This window comes from Macaca nemestrina, chromosome 8 (genome assembly GCF_043159975.1).
Source record: "Macaca nemestrina isolate mMacNem1 chromosome 8, mMacNem.hap1, whole genome shotgun sequence".
Classification (NCBI taxonomy): domain Eukaryota; kingdom Metazoa; phylum Chordata; class Mammalia; order Primates; family Cercopithecidae; genus Macaca; species Macaca nemestrina.
In genome coordinates, this window is record NC_092132.1 from 46,050,280 (window position 1) to 46,068,593 (window position 18,314).

At 35.7% G+C, this 18,314-nt stretch overlaps 1 protein-coding gene across 9 annotated transcripts in view; it reads right to left on the bottom strand.

Moving 5' to 3' along the window:
• The window catches only part of LOC105476071 (vacuolar protein sorting 13 homolog B), an 859,286-nt gene that overhangs the window by 485,239 nt on the left and 355,733 nt on the right, over positions 1–18,314 (bottom strand). For 8 of the 9 annotated variants that reach the window (XR_003016738.2, XM_011731700.3, XM_011731704.3 and 5 more), the window contains one exon: positions 13,134–13,281. Coding sequence is in view for 8 of the 9 variants with exons in the window: in XM_011731700.3 (XP_011730002.2) it covers positions 13,134–13,281 (148 nt within the window). In the remaining variant the exon portion in view is untranslated. The remainder of the gene's footprint in view (positions 1–13,133; positions 13,282–18,314) is intronic. The other variant, XM_011731702.3, reaches the window with a different exon arrangement.

Sequence of the window (18,314 nt, forward strand, 5' to 3'; positions counted from 1 at the left end):
GAAAATGAAACAGGATCCATGTAAGGAAAAATGACAAAGATGCCATGGGAGAACCTGATGGAGGTTAGATAAGATCCAACTGTGTAGAACATGGTAAGAAGTCTGAGTTGTATCTTAAGTGCAATAGGAAGCAATTACTGTGATTAATCAGGGAGAGACATGATCTAACTTAGGTTTTTAATAAGATGACTCTTGCTGCCATGTGGACAATGAACTGAGGTAACTGAGATCAGAGGATAAGACAATACCAAATGCCACCAGGAAGGCTAGTTAGCATATCCTTACATTACTCTGTACAAAAAAATGATGTGGCTCCATTTGTTATGGCACACGAACAGACAAAAAGATTCAAGATACAACTTGGAAGTGGAATGGACAGGAAAGGGAGACACTAAGGATGAATCCCAGGTCTCAGCCTTGAGCATCATGGTGAATGAAGGTTGGGGGAGAGGTACACAGTCATATAAATGTAGGAAGGCAGATGAAACAAGACATGTTAGGCTTGAGCATCCCATAAAATACCTAAGCAGAGATGTGTAGGCAGTTGGATATGAGGCACCTTTAAAAAAGAGAAAAAAAAATAAGACTGGTATAACAAAACAGGTCAGTTAGACAGTTAGCCTAAAAAAGAAGGCAGATCATCAGTGTGAAATAAATTTCATTATGTAGGCATCTGTACTGATACACTGAGGTTTAAGCCAACTTGCAGATGATTAAGATCCAAAGGAAAAAAGAAAGAATAAAATTTTACCACAAGGCTAGAAACTGTTAGTCAAAATACGCTTCGCCATGCTTGAAGTCTACAGCTTTTCCTTTAAAATTCAAACATCAAAAATGTGATCTTCGGCTTCTGAATTGTGTTTTATCATATTAAAGAACTTTCATATATCTTACTTTACTTGAGGTATTGCTGGGTATACTTATCATCATTTTATAAATGAAAAAAACAAAACCGTGTGATGTTAGCTTAACATGGGGTAGAGTAAGATAAAAATTTAGGTGTTTTGGTCCCTAAGCTACTGGTTTATCTACTATACCTTCCTAATTCTTGATTTACATTTTATACTCATCATTATTCTTGGCAACTGTATTTGGCAATATAAATTTAAACATATTGAAGAGAAAGTGACCTTTACATAGTACTATTTTTAAAATTTCTAAAAGTTAAATAATATTCAAAGCTTTAAGAAACTTGCCACAGAATTGCAATAATGCATGTGACTTTTCATCAAAATAAAAACTACATTCAATAGTATCACTCTTGAAAGCCCCTTGGGAAATAATGGCTTTTGGATTCTGCAAGTCAGCGTGACATGGCATGCAAAATTGCATCTCATGCTGAGCCAACCAGGAAAATATATGTCATCACTATGTGACATTCAGAATTTCATCTGGAAACTATAATCTTGTTCTGACTGCTAAAAGGGGGTGAAAAGACTGTTAAAAAAATTTTTGGTTGAATTTTTGCTGAATTCTTGCCAGTTTGTATAAAAACTAGAATAACTTACACTTATTTCCAAAGAACTCTATATTTGAAAAACATTCACTTATTAACACTGCAAAATGTTCTCAAAGAACTTTAAAATTAAGTGACATTATAGTTCAAATCACATATGATAATTCAAATTAATGGCTCTTTGGGAAAAAATCTTTATAATGAAACAGATGAAGTTTAAAAATGAATAAATTGTGCTAGGCAAAACTGCATTGTTCAAAACTGCACACAACAAAAACATATTGTAATTCCTTTCCCTCAGTTGAATAAACTCTATGTTTAAAAAAATTAAAACGAAGCCTGTTGTAAAGTCTGCAATCTGTCTTAAGCATCTTATGTCTCTTCCTTCCAGATTTTTCTCCCTGTTCCCTAGTTCATGTGGCTAATACCTTCATAATCAATTTACCATCTTCCTATCAAAACAGTAATGTGTTTTAAACCTGCTGTGACTAATTGCAAAATAAAAAATTAGTATGTACAAACTGGAATAGCTGGAGTTATCCTCATGAGCCATGTTTCTGCTATTCTTGCATTTTTTCTGGCATTATATCTCATGCCCCAGAACACAGGTGTGAAAACATGACCCAACCGGCGCTGCTGCTGGGCCAATCATTGTACCTAACCTTCCTGACCATAGTTACTGTCCAAGATGTTGGCACATGATTTAAGACAGTCAAGCAAAATCCTCTTCGATTACATTTTTTTATTTTATTTATTTATTTTTTTTGGAGACAGAGTCTTGCTCTGTCACCCAGGCTGGAGTGCAATGATGCAATAATCAGCTCACTACAACCTCTGCCTCCCGGGTTTGAGCGATTCTCCCACCTCAGCCTCCTGATTAGCTGAGACTACAGGCATGTGCCACCACACCCGGCTAATTTTTGTATTTTTAGTAGAGACGGGGTTTCACCATGTTGCCCAGGCTGATCTCGAACTCCTGGCCTCAGGTGATCTGCCCACCTTGACCTCCCAAAGTGCTTCAATTACATTTTCAATAGGCATTGGATAAGACCTGTTTCTCTTTGATCATAGGGAATTAAGTATGTGAGTTCAGAGGTACCCTAGCCATGTACAAAACTATGTCAAGAAATCTATGTTCAGTAAGAGAAAGTTAAACCAACACGAAAAGATGGCGTGCTGATAACGTGGAATCTCTGGTTCTAAGTCATTCCAAAGAAAAGATCCATCTTTGCCTTTACCATTCTGGTTACAGGATTCAATAAATAGTCTGCCACAACCGGTTTTTAAATTGAAAATCATTTGAATATAGTTTCTGTCTCTCACAATTGAAGACTCCTTTCTAATTTAGGAATGTTTATTTGCTAGTAAAGAAATCACCTATCAATTTGGGGAAAACCAGGCAATAGGTTAGTAGTTGTATGTGCCCTGCCCTAGCAACATCATTACATAGCCTGCATAGGTCCCAAAATGCTTTAAGCATATCATGAGACTTGTTTCCCTCCTTTCTCAGGCTTACTTCTTCAAGAGCTGTTCAACTTCATTGGCTTCCTAACTCACCTGACTTTCAGTACCTCTATTAGCATATTCACTGGTCATTATCCCACTGATTCTCTGCCTAAGCCAGCAGATTTGGAGATGCTATTGATTTTTTTTTTTTTAACTCCTTGATCAGAGGGAGTAAAGATTTCTTTCACTGTCTCAGCCAATACCTTTCTTAGTTTAAATTGGCTCCTTGGAAACTGCAGGACGGTGCTCTGGTGGCCTTGGACTACCCAATTCTCTTCCTTTTTTCACTTGTAGTTCTTAAGAATATTGTACAACGCAACATCTTAAGATAGGAAGGGACTGACCAAAACAGCTCAAGTTCTGTTCCAGTCCAGACTAGAAACAGTACACTGTAATGCTTTAGCCAGCAAGTCATATCACCATGGAATATAAAACCCAAAGACAGATGTCTTCCAGGGACCCTCAGATGTAGTGCGGCATGCACAGATGAGACACCATTTAACCTGAGCAGCTTTCCGGAGTCTGGGGGAACCAAATCACACTGAATCCTAGGCTTCTATTGTCCCTTGATAGCTATCTGTGAGTACAGCCATAAATCTGCTTAATGTAACTCACTGCATATGAGTGTGTTCTGTCTCACTGGACAAGTTCGTAACCACTGCACAGTGAATCTGCTCCACAGGATAATCATATCCGAACCTTACATGAGAGGCTTTCTCTAGGTAATGCTAAACTTTCAAATAATAACATTCCAACACAAGAGTGTTCTCCAAAAAATGTGGTGCACAAAGCTACAAGAACACCCATAGGGTGTTCCTGGCCTAAGTCCAGGAGTTTGAGACTAGCCTGGCCAACATGAGAATATCTACTTATGTTTACTTTCATCTAAAAATGAGAAACACATATAGTTACTTATTTATTTATTCAGTTATTTATTTATTTAGAGCTGGAGTCTCGCTCTGTAGCCCAGGCTGGAGTGCAATAGCACAATATCGGCTCACTGCAACCTCCACCTCCTGGGTTCAAGCAATTCTCCTGCCTCAGCCTCCCGAGTAGCTGGGACTGCAGGCACGCATCACCACACCCAGCTAATCTTTGTGTTTTTAGTAGAGATGGGCCATGTTGGCTAGGCTGGTCTCAAACTTCTGACCTCAAGTGATCTGTCCACTTGGCCTCCCAAAGTGCTGGGATTACAGGTGTGAGCCACTGTGCCCAGCCATAGTTTATTAATATTTAATACAGTAGACTATCATTGGAGTCCTTCCTCATGTCAGAAGGCCACAGATAACACTATATTAAGTATACAAAGGAACAGGAACACTCAACAACAAGAAAGAATTGCCAAGGATTCTTCAATCCTTCACTTGTTTTCAGTTAATTGTGGCATATTACAATTTACCATGCATAGTTAATCAGGTTTTAGAATTTTATTATTTATTTTAACTGAATTAATACTCATAATCTGTATACACACTTTAAAAATATTCCTGTAAAACACACTCAAAAATATGGATTAAAAACAAAACTAATTTATTTGAATAAAAAAGGCAATATCCCATTAAATTGAAATAACTCATTATATAAGGAAGATGAAAATTTACTGGCCTTATGTCAGCAAACCTTTGCAAAATAGATGGGACTGAAAAATAAGTATCTTGAGTACAGTCAATGATGCCCTTTTCATCTCTTCAATATGATGTATCTCAGTGAGGCAGCTTTCTAATTATGTCAGCCATTAAAACCAACAATTGGAATAAACTTAATTAAAAATTAAACTTATAAGTTGCTATCAAAACAAAGTATTAAACAAATATTTAAAAAGTAATACCATGCAGGCTGGGTGCAATGGCTCACGCCTGTAATAATAGCACTTTGGGAGGCCGAGACGGACGGATCATTTGAGGTCAGGAGTTCGAGACCAGTCTGGCCAACATGGTGAAACTTTGTCTCTACTAAAAAACACAAAGATTAGCCGGGTGTGTGGTGGGCACCTGTAATCCCAGCTACTTGGGAGGCTGAGGCAGGAGGATTGCTTGAACCCAGAAGGCGGAGGTTGTAGTGAGCTGAGATTGAGCACTGCACTCCAGCCTGGGTGACAGAGCGAGACTCCGCCTCAAAAAAAAAAAAAAAAAAAGTAATACCATGCAATATTACACCCACTGAAACATTATTGATGTATTAAAATTCTATCTGAATAGTATAATTTAAATATTAAAATTAAAATAATCTTACATGCTTTATTACATTAAATAGTGATACATATATTTAACGTATAAATCAATAACTACTATGGATGCTTGCTCAAAAAATTACTGATAGGAGTGCACTAAGAAAAACAACTGAAGACTACAATTTTAAGGTTAACTATTTTTAATTAGTTTATATTTTCTGTATTTGTTCTAATTTATTCCTTCTTAGTATTCAGTAATGCTTTTAAAGAAATGTTAGTCTGCCTCGGCTGTGCTGAAGGAAACCAAGAAACCATGTTCTGGGGTGGGGGTGGGGGTTCTTATTTCCCCCTCCCTCTTTTCGTTGTTTTGTTCCAGGTTTGGGCCAGCATATTCAAAAGGGAAGGGAGTGAGGTAGTGCTAACAGTAATGGAAGTCAAATAACTCCAATAGGGTATGGAAGTACAAGTAATTTTTCAACATTAATTTACCTTCCAAACCTTTCTCTTCTGAGAAAATTTAATGAAGTCTATGCTCTACCTTCAAAGTAAAAATAGAAAGCAAAACTTGAACACATTAGAAGAAACCATACACAAATAAATCTGCTTTACAATCCTAGAGAAATAAAAAGTGAGCCAAAGAGGTAAGGACCAAGAACTTAAAAAAAATTAAATATGGAATAATTGCTAGTCTCTCAAGAAAAGGACCCAACAAGATAGGACATTATATGTATGTTAATAAAGTACAGCACATTTAAAAATAAAAATAAATAAACCCAGTCTGCTTAACAAACTGAACACTTTGTTGGAATTAATCATCAAATACCAATGATAAAATACTCTGCAGGGCACACATGGAGACATACTAAATAAAGTGTAATTACATCTCCTTACGAGCTACTGATTCATTTCAGGAGTTTTCACATGAACACTAGCAATGTGAGAAATTCAAATATGTGGTAAATGTCAACTTAGTAATACATTTGATAGATATGGCTATAAAAGATTGCCATCAGATGACTGAAGGATGCTTCATGTTTATGAAAGTGATAGCTATCATCAGAGACACTTTATATTTATCACCTTCATAAACTACTACCTTCATAAAACATGAAATATTCAAAAAATCAAAGAGTTAAGGAAATGAAGTATATGGCTACAATCATCTACAGTATGGGTAACATATCAAATAATCATCTAGCATCTGTTGAAGTCCTTTAGAAAATTAATCTTAGAAATATTGTCTAATTATAAATTATGCTGATTGCCTAGAATAGTGCAGAAACAACTTATAAAATAATTTGAACTTTGTGTATCATTTTAAGCTCTGCAGACTGCTAATACTTTTTCCCTTGAATTTAGATTTAGAAATAAAAATAATTTTTCTTACAATGTACAAAACAACTCAGTAAACATATATTTTCATTAAATTCTCTGATGACTTTCTGAATTACATTTTCAAGTTATTTTACTTTAGATGTACTTCATTAGATATACTTTATTTTCAACCTTTTTCTGTTCTAAAATAGTAAAATTTTTTAAAACCATCTTTTATCCCTGATAAAATCAATTTTATATTATACAATAATGTCTACCTTCATGCTTTAATATTTTCAAATGACATTTGTAAAGAAAAAATAAAATTTTAGGGCCCTCTAACCACCTGAATGAACTCCTCTTCTCAGCCAGGGCATTCCAAAGTTAACCTGAAAAACTGGTTCCCTGTATGAGAAAAATAGGAGGCTTGTCTTGAGAAAATTATACATTTTTCGATCTCTTAGATTCTGTAAAAGTGCAAAAAAAAAAAATACTTGTCCCACATAAGTACTTGTTTGTGGAAAGAAAAATAACTAAATTAATCTATAATGATATATAGTCTTATCTTCTTATCTCTGTCCTAAAGAAGAAATGATTTTTCCTAAATGGTTAAGTCTCACATCTGTGCAGGGTTTTAGATCTTGCTTACCTGTGATCTCACTGTATAAATTATCCTCAGTCTTTGTGGTATCTCCAATTTTGTCTCCTTGTCTCTTTATATCTCTATTGCTATATACATACCCCAAGTGACTATATAGTCAAATTTCTTGAATGACTGGTGTACATAGGTTGTCCCTCTTTCAATTCACATCCGTTCCTTAACAACTAAAAGTCCTCTGGCCAACTGGCCAGACTAACAGCCTATTTGTCAGCCTCATTGTTCTTGATGACTCTACAGCATATCATGCACATCCACCTTCTTCTTGAAATTCTTTGGAATTGTGTCGCACATATACATGTAGCTTTGTTGCCTACTTCTCATATAGTGATGCTTCTGAACTCTCTCCATTGGCTCCTTCTCCTTACTCTTCCATTAAAGAGTTCCTTTGAATGTAATTTTGCACTCTCTTCCCATCCTGCTCTCTAGGGTCTCCTGAGAAATCTCAACCACTCTGTGGCTTCCACTATGATCCATATGTTGACAACTCCCAAGTCTATATCTCTTAGTGTGAAATATCTAAGCAACACTAAAAACATTTTTTTAACCAGCTTTGTCTTGTGATATGCATACTAAAGGAAAATATTTTTATTCTTTTTTTTTTTTTTTCCCAAAATTCAGCTTTTGATTTTCCATTTTAAGTTACTACGGTAGAAGCAGCTAAATAATCTCTACTATCCACTCTTCCTTTCTTTCTTAGTTAGAAAACACAAGTTGTAGCCAGGTACATGGCTTTAAAGAATACACATTACATTTGCAAGACCTCTTATGCAGCTAGATAGGACCATGTAACTAGCTTCTAGCCAAGAGTATATAAACAAAATGGGGTGTGCAACTTCTGGGTAGTGCTTAATGATGTAGAAAATAGCTTTCTCTTTCACTGTACTCATTTCTGCTCACTGAAATGCAGACTTGATTAACTGCTGAAGCCACCATCATGAACCATGAGGCAAGCCTGGCAATGAAGGTCACTCAAAGTAGAATAAAAAGCTTCCTGATATTGAAAGATTATAATAGCTTTAGGATGCCTGCTTAAACTTTCCAATGAGAGACAAAATTGGATCTTGTTTAAAGCACCGTTATTTAGAGTAGTCTGATATTTTCAGCCAAACTTAAGCCTAAATAAGATAACTGTATTATTAAACTTTGGCATAAATTTAAAATATTACATCTTGAAATGAGGTCAGCAAAAAAATGTAATTAGAAATATTCTACTCAGGCCAAGCGTATTGGCTCATGCCTGTAATCCCAGCACTTTGGAAGGCCAAGGCAGGCAGATCACAAGGTCAAGAGACCGAGACCATCCTGGCCAACATGGTGAAAACCCGTCTCTACTAAAAATACAATAATTAGCTGGGCGTGCTGGCACGTGCCTATAGCCCCAGCTACTCAAGAGGCTGAGGTAGGAGAATCGTTTGAACCTGGGAGGTGGAGGTTGCAGTGAGCCGAGATCACGCCACTGCACTCCAGCCTGGGCAACAGAGCAAGACTCCATCTCAAAAAAGGAAAGGAAAGGAAGGGAAAGGGAAAGGGGAAGGGGGAGGGGGAGGGGGAGGGGGAGGGGGAGGGGGAGGGGGAGGGGGAGGGGGAGGGAGAAAGAAAGAAAAAATATTCTACTCAATAACCAAAGATCATACTCCAAAGACAGGTTCTTTAAAAACAAATAACAATAATCTAAAGCCTTTTATTATCTGTAATATAAACAATGTACTTTTTAAGATTTCAAGATTTTTCATATTTACTTCTCTTGAAGACCTAGGCATAAGAGATAGATTTTCCATATGCCTGATAAAAACTGAAACATCTGAAGGATCATATATATATTTTTTATTTTGGTAGAAGCCTCAGCATTCTGGAATATATTTAAGGCTATATCAAGGCCAAGAAGTATATACCAACAGTAGTGTTTCACTTTTGAGTCTCATCCAGGAACTTAACTGTGCACCAGTGAGTGGCACTCAAATAAAGAAAGGTGGAACTATCAATGCCATTATGAAACATGATCATAAAAGGTGTTTCCCAGTAGTATGCATCTTGGTAACTCTGATGCAAAATCTTTCACTATCTTAGTGCTACGGGACAGGGCTGCAAATTTAGAGTAATTCCTTAGCAAAAAAATAAAAAGGGCACTGAAGTTGGCTGGCTATATATTAGGTATTAGAGATGAAATAGTAGATGACAAAATTTGCATAGACCTGATTTGCAGGACTGCCTATGCCATGAAAGAAAGAAAGAAGGAAATATTCAGAGCGAAAGAAGGAAATAATCATGAAGTGCCTATACTCTGGCAATTTCAATTTTTAAAACGTCTCATTAAATATCTTTTTAACCTTGGATAAGTTGCTTTATCTCTTCCTATACTCTGGCAATTTCAGTTTTTAAAAAGTCTCATTAAATATCTTTTTAACCTTGGATAAGTTTCTTGACCTCTTTGTGACTCAATAGTCTTACTTATAAAACGAAAGGGTTACAGTATATCATTTATTCCTATATAGATATAGATATAGATACATAGATAATTCCAAATCATTTATCCACAGATATCCACATGGCTCACTTCCTCGCCTGTTTCAAGTATCTGGTCAAATGTGAACTTTCAGTGAGCCCTACCCTCACAACCATAGTTAATTATCATCCCATGGTTCAATAAGGCTCTGTACATTTATTTTCCTTTATTCTCTTTGTGCTTCATTTTGGCATGTTTCCATCACTATGTCTTCAAGTTAATTAATCTCTTTTTCTTGCAATATCTACTACTCTACATCTAATTCCACTAAATTTTTATTTCAGATATTTTGTTTTTCATCTCTAGAATTGAGTTTGGTTCTTTTATATATTTTCCATTTCTCTCCTCAATGTATGCAACTTCTTGTAAATATCTGAACATAGTTATGATACCTGTTTTAACATATAGGTATTTAATATACCTGCTAATTCTATCATCTGTGTCATTTCTCAGCCTATTTCTATTGGCTAGTTTCTCTCCTGTTGGTAGTTCTCACTCCTTTGCACCTCTAGTAATTTTTTTATTGAATATTTGGCACTGTTATATTTAAGTTGTATGTCTCCATCTTATTGTATTCCTTTTAATGATGTTGGGCTACAACAGTATTGTATTCCTTTTAATAGTAACAGTTACTTGCTATTTTGTTTCCTTCAGAGGCTGATTTACAAGTTTGTTTAAGGTGAGTCTAGGGTAGTCTTTATAAATAGTTTAGCCCCACAGCTAAGGCCTAGCCCTTCTGGTCTCTACTGAATGTCCTAAATAACCAATGAGAATGGTATGCGATGGACAGTAGGAACTTCAATGCCTTCTGCCCTGTGTAAGGGTGGGAATCATTAAGATCACAGCTCCAAGGTTATTCTTTGCCAAACCCTGTGAGGTCTCATCGCCCCAGGGGCTCTTTTTCTGCATAACTTTCTCCATCTCTGGAATTTTATTCTATAATTTCTAGTCATTTCTGCCTCCCTAAACTTCAGTTCCTGTCTCTACAACTCAGAAAGACTGCTGAGCTCAGTTTAAGATGTCCTATTCTACTCTGTATTCTGAAACGTGCCTTGAGGCAGAAAGCTAGGGAAATCCTAGGGCTCACCTTTGTTTCCTTTCTATGAGGAATCACACTCCTGCACTGCCTGTTATCCAATGTCCAGAAACTGGGGAATTTTCCCCATATATTTTATCCAGTTTGTTAGTTGTTTACAGCAGGAATATAAATCTAAACCCTGTTAGTCTATCATGGCCAGAAGCTAAAGTTCTATACTTTGAATTTATAGCATTATCTACCAAATCTACAACATTATCACACGTCTTCATTTATTATTATCTTAGCAATAGTCAAGGTGTCTTAAATTTAAAAGGCTTCTATTATTTTAACTCTGTACTTATTACGTTGACATGAGAAGTAATACATAAACATGTAAGATAAAATGGGTTATATTTTTAAGTATCATTTATGGAGTATTCTGCTTTTTAAGTTTTCATCTCCATTCCAGAAATTTTCATGAATAATTCCAAATTAAGGTTTATAACATTTCAAAACCTAGGGTAAACAAATGTCATAGCTTTTAGGGGTTTCGTTGTTTTGAAGAATATACAGATTCTCTGGAAGATTATTTAGAATTTTGTGAAAATCGATTATCTTCATGTGGAGCAGCAAGTCTTTATTCTGGCTTAGTCCACCCTATGTGACTATATCATTGAAATAGTGGCATTCTGTTGTTAACACATCCCCAGCCCTAAACACATGTCCCCCTGCAGCTAGCCACTTAACATTGGCTGAATTTGGAAGAGGAAAAGGTCTGCTTCTAACTGAATAATTAAAAAGCAAAATCAAACCCAGAGCAGTATCAGCAGGTCTTGTTATTCATGTGTCAAAATCACCATATAACTTGTTGGGGATGAACTTAAAATCAAAATTGGACCATAGGTTGTGATGATATAAATTTAAAAAATAATTTTAATGAGAACTCAGAAATAAAATTAACATTTCTCCACTGTAATATGTAGTTAAAAAATAAATTGTGTATTTTACAACAATGTGATTATACCTAATGCTACTGATTTATACCTAATGCTACTGAAAATGGCTTAGTTAAAAAACAAACAAAAACCAACAACCAAAAAAGGTAGGCAGATGTGCAAAAGACTATGAATACCTTAACAAACTCGTTACAATTTATGATGCAATATAAATAATAATTAAAACAGTGATTGATAACTACATTTAGATGTATGTACATACTCTAAGAAATCATAAAATATATTTTTAATCTAAAAAAGAAGATTATATCCTTTAATTAAAAATAAAGTGTTAAAACATAATTCTAAGTAAAGAAAATGTTTAGCAAAGAGTATTATCAAGAAAAGAGAGAGTACCACTGCCAAGTTCACCAGAGAATTAAAAATAGTGGGCACCCAAGGGGGAAGAAATAGAATTCATAAACAATAAATGTTATATTCAACTCAAGGCCTTTTACCTTTGGTGACTGCTCACAGTCACCAAACAGGGCAATCACAAGCATTAGCTGGATGCTTATTAATTTTTATGCAAGCTTGAGTGAGAATATACATTTGGTGAAATAATAATGTCCTTATCTATAAGAAAAATACCTACAGGATATCTGATGGTTCTAAAGATGGGGGAACACCAAAGACATAAAATGCAATTATCCTTAATTCTAAAGAAAAGAACCATAGTTCATATTAATAATTTAAAATAAAAAACAATGTGTTATGTTTTCATATTTTATAAATAATGATGAGAAATTACGTTTTTAGCTTTTGTTATTTATTTTCCCTCATTACAAATTAATTTCTTATAAAAACATAAAGTATAATAAAGAAGGCAAAATAATTATCAGATCAACTGGTATCATTTATGAATTGATATGTGATTGGTATGAGTTTACATATAAACTTTTCCACGCATATACAGATGCATTTCAAAATCTGTGATCACATACTTTATATTTGCATAGAAGATCTAGCAGAGAATATGAGAGAAAGGGGAAGAAAGATGATTAAGGTGTACTGTGGTTTTCAAGAATTCACTTGAAGGAACATACTATTGAGAGACAATTCTCCATGGGTCTCTTAAGTAGAGGTAGTGATTGTCTTTGTTCCCTACCGTGTTTTAAAGGATATTTGTATAGCGAATAGCCTCAGAAGACAGAAATATGATCCTGCTTCTGAGCAAAGGGCAAGTGTGCTTACACCCTCGCAAAGGAGACACAGCGCCTCCCTCTGGAGGAAAGGGCAGGCACGCTTTCTATCCATTATAAAAGGTTCAGGTTCCCTAAATTCAGAATTCCTGGCCCCTTTCATGTCACCTTATGGAAACTGGGCTCAGGGCACTAACACAAGAAAATGCTAATACTGTGATTATTGCTAACGTTGTGGATAATAAAGTTCTTTGTCTCCAGCTGAGGAGTCTCATGTCTTTGGCCAGCATCCATGAAACTGTGGATGCTAACTTGCTAGCTTAGAAGTGGAGTAGAATCATAGTCCCTTTACAGTACTTGACACATACCTGTTACCGTTTTTGTTTTTATAGGGCTGCTGGCATATTCAGAGGCCTGATATGATTGCTGCTTTGCCAAGGGTGCACTTCCAATAGACACCTCATCCTCTTTCCTTCTACAAACTGGCATAACAAGAGGAATAGCTACCACAGGCTGCTGGAAAGAGCCAAAATGAAAAACTTTTTAGTTTTTAGTTTTTAACTATTTCTTAAGCAGTAAAGGTTAAACATGGCAATACTGAGGACAGTACTTCACAAGTTGGGGCTGAGACTTCATTATTTTAAATCAATCAATCTCTCCCTCCTTCATCTGTCCCTGCACCCCGACTTTTCTCTCTCTTTCTCTCTCTCTCTCACACACACACACACACAGAGCAATGCTTATCCACTTAAATTTTAAATTAAAATTCTGAGTGAAAACCAAAGAGCCTGTAAGTACCCAGAAAACTTAAGTTTTAGTAAGAAGTATTAAAATAATATGGAAAGAGCAAGATAAAATTTAAATTCACTTTGAAAATTATGTTCTCAAAAAAATGGAAAAGTATCCTTATAAAGTTATCCTTATAAAATGGCATTTTTAGAAACATACTTTTACAAACTGATTGTGTACATGTTAATATGGATACTCCAACTTTTTTGAAGAATACTGAAAATCTCTATATTTTGTCTGACAAAAGATATCCATAGCATATTCAGAAAGCACAGAAAAATATCTACTTAGAGAAAGCTGGAAAATATTATGATCCTCTATTGAATGCATGCAGGCTGAGCTGGACAGTAAAGCAGCTGTTTCATCTTTATTCACTGAAATAAAGTCTGATGTTACTGCTGATGATGCCCAATACAATTTTGTCATATTATTGGCAAAAAAAAAAAGGCACTTTTAAGTTTGCCATAGGATCAAAGATCAATGTTGAAGTGGGTGGAAAACAATCATCAAATGTTGGGTTTTAGCCACAGTTTGAGAAGGAAATTGTAGCTTGGGAAACAACAGATGATAACTGTAACACAGTTGTATCAGATGGTAAATCTGGCAGTGGTTGGTCAGGCTGCAGTGTAGTCTAAGGTTATCTTCAATACTACAACCAAAGTTTTATAGATCCAACCTTAAGCCTCACCCAACTTAAAATACTCAATATAATTTACATTATGAAAAAGTATTTCAATGAAAACTTGTTTATTATATAACTACGTAATAAAATCAATCATGTTCTGACATGGAAAAGGGCATATTATTTTACAAGTTGCTAGTCACACTGAGTAAAAAAAAAAGGAAAAGAAATTAGAGGCCAGGCGCAGTGGCTCACGCCTATAATCCCAGCACTTGGGAGGCCAAGGCAGGCGGATCACGAGGTCAGGAGATCGAGATCATCCTGGTCAACACGGTGAAATCCCATCTCTACTGAAAATACAAAAAATTAGCCGGGCATGGTGGCAGGCGCCTGTAGTACCAGCTACTCGGGAGGCTGAGGCAGGAGAATGGCGTGAACCCGGGAGGCAGAGCTTGCAGTGAGCCGAGATCACGCCACTGCACTACAGCCTGGGCGACAAGAGTGAGACTCCATCTCAAAAAAAAAAAAAAAAAAAAAAAAAAATCGAAAATGAGAAAAGGAAAAGATTAAATAAATTATCGGAAGCATCATAACATAGAGTACCTGCTTTTAAATTTGGTATTCAGTCAAACTGATAATACACAAATCTAAATTGGAAATCATTTTTAAGATCTAGATGAGGAATGCTCCACATATTGTTAAGTCTTGATGCATTTAAATTTCCTCATCTAAAAAATAAGAGGGGCTGGAGATGGTTACTGGAAAACCTCTTTATACTCTAATATTTAGTGACTCCATAATCCCTTGAATTTCTGCCCATTTATATTTGGAATACAATCCAAACTCTAAAAAGTTATAACCAAGTTCAGGATTAAAATTAATATACAGCTGGCCCTTGAATACATAAGTTTGAACCACATAAGTTCACTTAGTTCACTTACATGTGGATTTTTTTCCACCTCTGCCACTTCTGAGACAAGACGAACCCATCCTCTTCCTCCTCCTCAGCCTACTATTCAACATGAAGACCTTCAGGAATGATCTACTTTCGTCCTATATAGTATTTTGTCTTCCTTATGGTTTTCTTAATAACATTTTCTTTTCTCTAGTTTACTTTATTGTAAGAATACCACATATAATGCATATAATATACAAAATATGTGTTAATTAACTATTTATGTTATCGTTAAGGCCTCTGATCAACAGTAGGCTATTAGTTAAGTTTGGGGGAACTCAAAAGGTATACATGAGTTTTTGACCAAGCAGGGAGTTGGTGTCCCTAGCCCTCGTGTTGTTTGTTTCTAGGGTCAACCATAGAATGAGTAACTAGAGGAAATTTATGTGCTATACAGTGTAAATTCAAGCACAATAGCCGAAAGATGCAACTAATAAAAGCACAAAGTTAAAAATCCATGTAAAATTTTATAGATCCAGTTCATGGTACTGGTAATACTAAACAACAAACAAAAAATACCTTTGGATAGCTAAAACTCTGGGTGTATTTTTTTTTTCTTTTTGAGACAGAGTCTCAATCTGTCGCCCAGGCTGGAGTGCAGTGGTGCAATCTTGGTTCACTGCAACCTCTGCCCTCCGGGTTCAAGCGATTCTCCTGCCTCAGCCTCCTGAGTAGCTGGGATTACAGGTGCCTGCCACCGTGCCCAGCTAATTTTTGTATTTTTATTAGGGATAGGGTTTCACCATCTTGGCCAGGCTGATCTTGAACTCCTGACCTCATGATCCACCCGCCTTGGCTTCTCAAAGTGCTGGGATTACAGGTGTGAGCCACTGTGCCCAGCCAACTCTGAGTGTATTTTTACCCAGGCAAGAATTAAAAGGCCAAACAAAACTACTTTCTAACACAAGAGTAAGGCTCTTGTATGCCCTGTACACAGCTGTATACAAAATACTTACATTTGTTGAATGACTGCTAATAAAGATGCTGCATGTCAGGCATTAAGTGATACCAAATAAGGAGTAAGACCAGTGATTTCCTCCACTATTCTAGAAATATGGCTACCTTGGTCAAAAACATCGAAATAAGCAGTATTTATTTTTAACAACCTCCTATTACCCTGCTTATATTCTTTTTCCTTCTGGTACTGTAGCTCTCCTCAAATTTCAGTTGCACTCTAGTCTCAGAGCTGTTCTATCTTTAACTCAAAACTGTCCCATAACCCAAAATACCTAAAGCTTTTCATAGCTGCATCATATAAAAGGTAACCATCTTTCACTAATTATTAATTTAACAAATTAAAATAATACTAGAAGGTTACAAAGAATACAACATACCTATTATAACCAATAATTAATGGCTATTAACAGTTTATCATATTTGCTTTTTTAAAAAAAGTATTCTAGATAAAACTAAAATCCCCTTTGACTGCCAACCTATTGTCCTTTCCTCCCAGAGTCAACCATTATTATGATATTAGTACAAATCCTTCAACTTAATTTTTATACCTGTATTCACTTACAGACACACATACATATACACATTAAGGGCAGTTTTAGAAAAATATAGGTAAGTGCTCTCATACTGCAAAATGGCTTTTGCATCAAATATAATTTGAGATGTCCATACTAAGGTCTATTGTATAATTTTTAATAAATGTTATATCATGTGAATATTTCATACTTCATCAACCTTCTTACAAATTTTCATTTAAGTTTTCAAATTTTCACATTATTGTAAAGAATATGCAACAGCAGTCTTACACACTATTCCTTAGTTACATGAATTTCACTCTAAGAGCGTACCTGCATCAAGAAGTACAAGTTTGGGGTTATAAGTTCACAAATTTTCAATTTTATTAGATACTGACAAATTTATCAAGTTTTCACTCACAACAACAGTAATCATTCTCTACATTTTCACCAATACTGTATATCGGCATTTTTTTTCACGTAACAGATTTTAAGAGTAAAGATGAGTGGTCATGACTTGATAATTATTGAACCTGGGTATGGAAACATATTGCTCTACTATGCAGTTCTCTCAATTTTCCATGGTGGGGTGAGGTGGGGGGAACATTCAAGAGGAAAATAGTAGAATAAGGACATTTTTAAAGTATATTTTTAAGTACGCCAAACTGTAGTAAAATAATAATGCTATCAATTGCTGTTGAAAATGTAAACTGGGCTGGATATGGGGCTCATGCCTGTAATCTCAGCACTTTGGGAGGCTTACATGGGTAGACCACTTGAGCCTAGGAGTTTCAGACCAGCTGGGGCAATTTGGTGAGACACCACCTCTACAAAAATATATATATATTTTTTTAATTAGCCAGGCATGGTGGTGTGTGTCTGTGGTCCCCACTACTCAGGAGGCTTAGAAAAGAGGATCACTTGAACCCACAAAGTCAAGGCTGCAGTGACCTGTGATCACAGCACTGCACTTCAGCCTGGGCAACAGAGCAAGACCCTGTGTGGAAAAAAAAAAAAGAAAGAAAAAGGAAAAAGAAAATGCAAACTGTATACCAATTTTGGAAGCAATTTGGTGATATAACAAAAGTCTTAAAATATGTTTCTATAATGCAAAATACTTGCCTAGTGCTACTAATTACACTTGTAAAAATATATTCTAAGTGAATAAAGATGAATGCAAAGATTTAGCTATGGAGACATATACTCCAACATTATTTGTAACTCTGAATGAGTAGGATTATGGTATTTGTTAGTTTACCTTTTATTTTTATTATGTGTAGAGATGGGGGTCTCAACCTTTTGCCCAGGCTGGAGTATACTGGTGTGATTATTGTTCACTGCAGCCTCCACCTCCCAGGCACAAATAATCCTCCTGCTTTAGCCTCCAGTGTAGCTGGGACTACAGGCCTGCACCACCACGCAGACCTAATTTTTATTTTCTGTAAAAACAGAGTCTTGCTATGTTCCCCGGGCTGGTCTTGAACTCCTGGGCTCAAGCAATTCTCCCACCTTGCCTCCCAAAGTATTGGTATTGCAAGTAGTTTAGCTTCTAAATAGAGCATTGTTTCTGAATTAGAAAAATATACATATAATTATGTGCCACATAACAATGTTTCAGTCAACAATGGATTGCATACATGATGGTGGTTCCATAAGATTATAACACCATATTTTTACTATACCTTTTCTATGTTTAGACATACAAATACTTACC